This window comes from Apis dorsata, unplaced genomic scaffold, assembly GCF_000469605.1.
Source record: "Apis dorsata unplaced genomic scaffold, Apis dorsata 1.3 scaffold_223, whole genome shotgun sequence".
NCBI lineage: Eukaryota > Metazoa > Arthropoda > Insecta > Hymenoptera > Apidae > Apis > Apis dorsata.
In genome coordinates this window covers 174,165-177,044 of record NW_006263505.1, presented here as the reverse complement: position 1 = coordinate 177,044, position 2,880 = coordinate 174,165, and the positions used below count along the sequence as shown (strand labels likewise).

Here is a 2,880-nt window from a genome sequence, read left to right as displayed (position 1 = left end):
TTTACATAGTGAAGGAAAGAATTTTTGTGAAAAATCAAAAAAAAAAAAAAAAGAACTCGAATATACCTTTACTTGTACTGGCTGTAACGCAACTGAAGTCTCGTAGTGTCTTATGTGTTTTTCCCTTTTGACATTTGTTGTTTGATTTTCTACCTGTACCTGTAAATTATACGTAGCTACAGGTAGCTTAATTAATATGCTCTAATATGAACGCAGTCGGACATGGTTTTTTCGCTATTTATTCGCTTTTTTATTCGTAATAACTTTACATTCCCCTAACTTTACTATCTTTCACTTCAAATCGCAAATATGAATGTTTAATCGATAGATGACGTTTAATCGAATCGAGATAGGATTGAGATCGAAATTATTATAATATTTATTCATTATATCGAAAGTTATTCCTCATCTTTTTGAATGCATAATTTCAAATTTGACATCCCTAATAACTCACAGCTGAGGAAGTTTATAATAAATAAATATTATATTGATTATAATGATTAAATTCTAAATTTTCATCTTATCTTGTCTCTTTTTATTTCTGCCTATTTATTTGTTTCTAACTATTTAATTTAATCATTTATTCATATATCAATATTGGAACAAGAAGAAATAAATTTGTGTTGCTAAAAGATTTTGATAAAATAATTAAATGATATTAAAAGTTTTTGATATACTTAAACGATTTACAATGAGATGCTTTCATAATTCTTGAATAATCGTGCACACGTCCGATAAGAATTTTGACTGAGATTCGAAGGCATGTTCGATTCGCAGAAATACTTTTATAAAAAAAAAAAGAAAAATAACATGTTTAACGAATTCAAAAATTTAGAGATATAATCTACAAATAAATTGAGATACAAGATTGTTAAATATAAAATGTCACATATATATATGGATAAAAATATACATATACATATATGTGCATAAATATGAATATACATATATAGAATATTCCTATAACTATTGACATCCCAAATTTATTATCTAATATTAAATACATGAATAAAATTATAAATTTGACTTTCAATTTTTTAAACTTGATAAAATTGAATTACGGTGATGTTCTTATAACTTAAATCAGTGTTTCCTTTTTTTGGATTAATAACATATTTTAAAATTAAATTTTCTCGGTATATTATATTATTAAATAAAAAATTTTTTCTTAATCTTATTAATTTTTCTTAAAATCATAACACATTTTTTTCATTTTCATTTTATTATTTATTTAAACAGTAAAAAAATATCACTAAAAAGAAAAATATTTATAATACTAATATATACATTTTAAATATATTTTTGATTATATTGATTGATTTCTCAATATTATTTATAAATATTAATAAATATTATTTTTGTTTTTATGTTTGGTAAAATTTTGATAAAATTTTCGCGATATATTAAATAAAATACTCTTATACACATTGAGGTTATATAAAGTATAAGGTATTTGCCGAGAAACACTGACTTAGTTTTTGATTAAAGCTAAAATCTTATTACATTAAAATCTAATTATTTTAATTAATTATTATTATTATGTCTATAATACACTGATATAATAATAGTAACATAATATATGTATATAATAGTTGATAAATGATATATGATATATAAATGAATGATATCGAAGGAATCAAGCATTTTCCACTTAATATATGATATACATATATATCATATAATATATGAATATTATCATATATCACGAATTATAAATATATGAAATTATAAATATATGGAAAAGAGATATGTATATATACATTCAATTCGGGATGTTTCGTAAAATTCACATAAACTTTATACATGAAAATTTTACACGAGCTTGACAAATTCTTCGTATTCATCAGAAATAAATATTAACACATTTAAAATTAAAACAAAAAGATTTTTTTAAAAAGATTTTATATTCATCATTTTATTAATTTATTATATTTCGTTAATTTATTAGATGAAAAAAATACCGTAAAACATTTCGCCAATTAGAAATACGCAAATACCAACGATTTTGAAGTGTAGTGGAAATGACAACATAAAAATCAATTTATAACATATACATAGAGATATAATAGACAAACATCTTATTCACTCGCATACGAACCTCGATTAAATTGAAAATATATTTATACTATGTCAAATTGTGTTTCAGAAAACAGATAATGAACTGTATTAATTTAATATCATTAAATATTGTAAGAAAGATATATACTAATATCTACATCTTTGTCAGGTCTTAGATCATCATTTGTCTGATTTAGATCTTCATTCGTTTTGCATTTCGCGACGAATACACGACAAAATCCAGTCAATCATCGAGATTTATAAGAAGATATATCAAGAAAGAAAAGGGATTATCCCCACAAGACGAAGAATTTGCGTATCACGTGAGTTTATTTTCAAGGATAAAACATACAATTTAGATAAGAAAAAAACATGCGCCGATCGAAATAATAAAAATACATACATAATTCAGTCGAAAAATGTGCGATGAAACGACTAAATATTACTTTTATTTTTAAAACTAAATCTAATCACTCACTTTCAGTTCTGCGAAAGAAGCCTTCTTGACGTTCACGCACGTATAATATACCCTCTTTCTCAAATTTCTGCGAAGGTTGTGTAGCCAAAGTCAATAGTTCTTGCTTGTTAAACCGCATCGCGGAATACATCCATCCAAAGTAATAACTATGTTGTCCGTTATGTATTTCTATTTCTTCTTGTTATCTGTCAAGAAATAAACGATTAATAACACGTGCATCACATCTTTTAGTGTCATGTCAAAAAAAAAACGAAACGAGACGAGATGAGACGAAACGAAACGAAACGAAACGAAATGAAACGAAACGAAACGAAACGAAACGAAACGAAACGAAACGAAACGAA

The 2,880-nt window shown here is 24.3% G+C and overlaps 1 protein-coding gene across 9 annotated transcripts in view; it reads right to left on the bottom strand.

Annotated features, from left to right (window-relative positions):
* The window catches only part of LOC102676916 (inositol polyphosphate-4-phosphatase type I A), an 18,943-nt gene that overhangs the window by 7,103 nt on the left and 8,960 nt on the right, over positions 1-2,880 (bottom strand). For 4 of the 9 annotated variants that reach the window (XM_031510373.1, XM_006615446.2, XM_031510377.1 and 1 more), the window contains exons 2-3: positions 2,537-2,721; positions 67-159 (exon numbers count right to left, since the gene is read on the bottom strand). In XM_031510373.1, the coding sequence (XP_031366233.1) occupies positions 67-159; positions 2,537-2,666 (223 nt within the window). In that variant the 5' untranslated portion in view covers positions 2,667-2,721. Of the gene's footprint in view, positions 1-66; positions 160-2,536; positions 2,816-2,880 lie in introns of those variants that run through there. The other 5 variants (XM_006615448.2, XM_031510376.1, XM_031510378.1 and 2 more) reach the window with 3 other exon arrangements.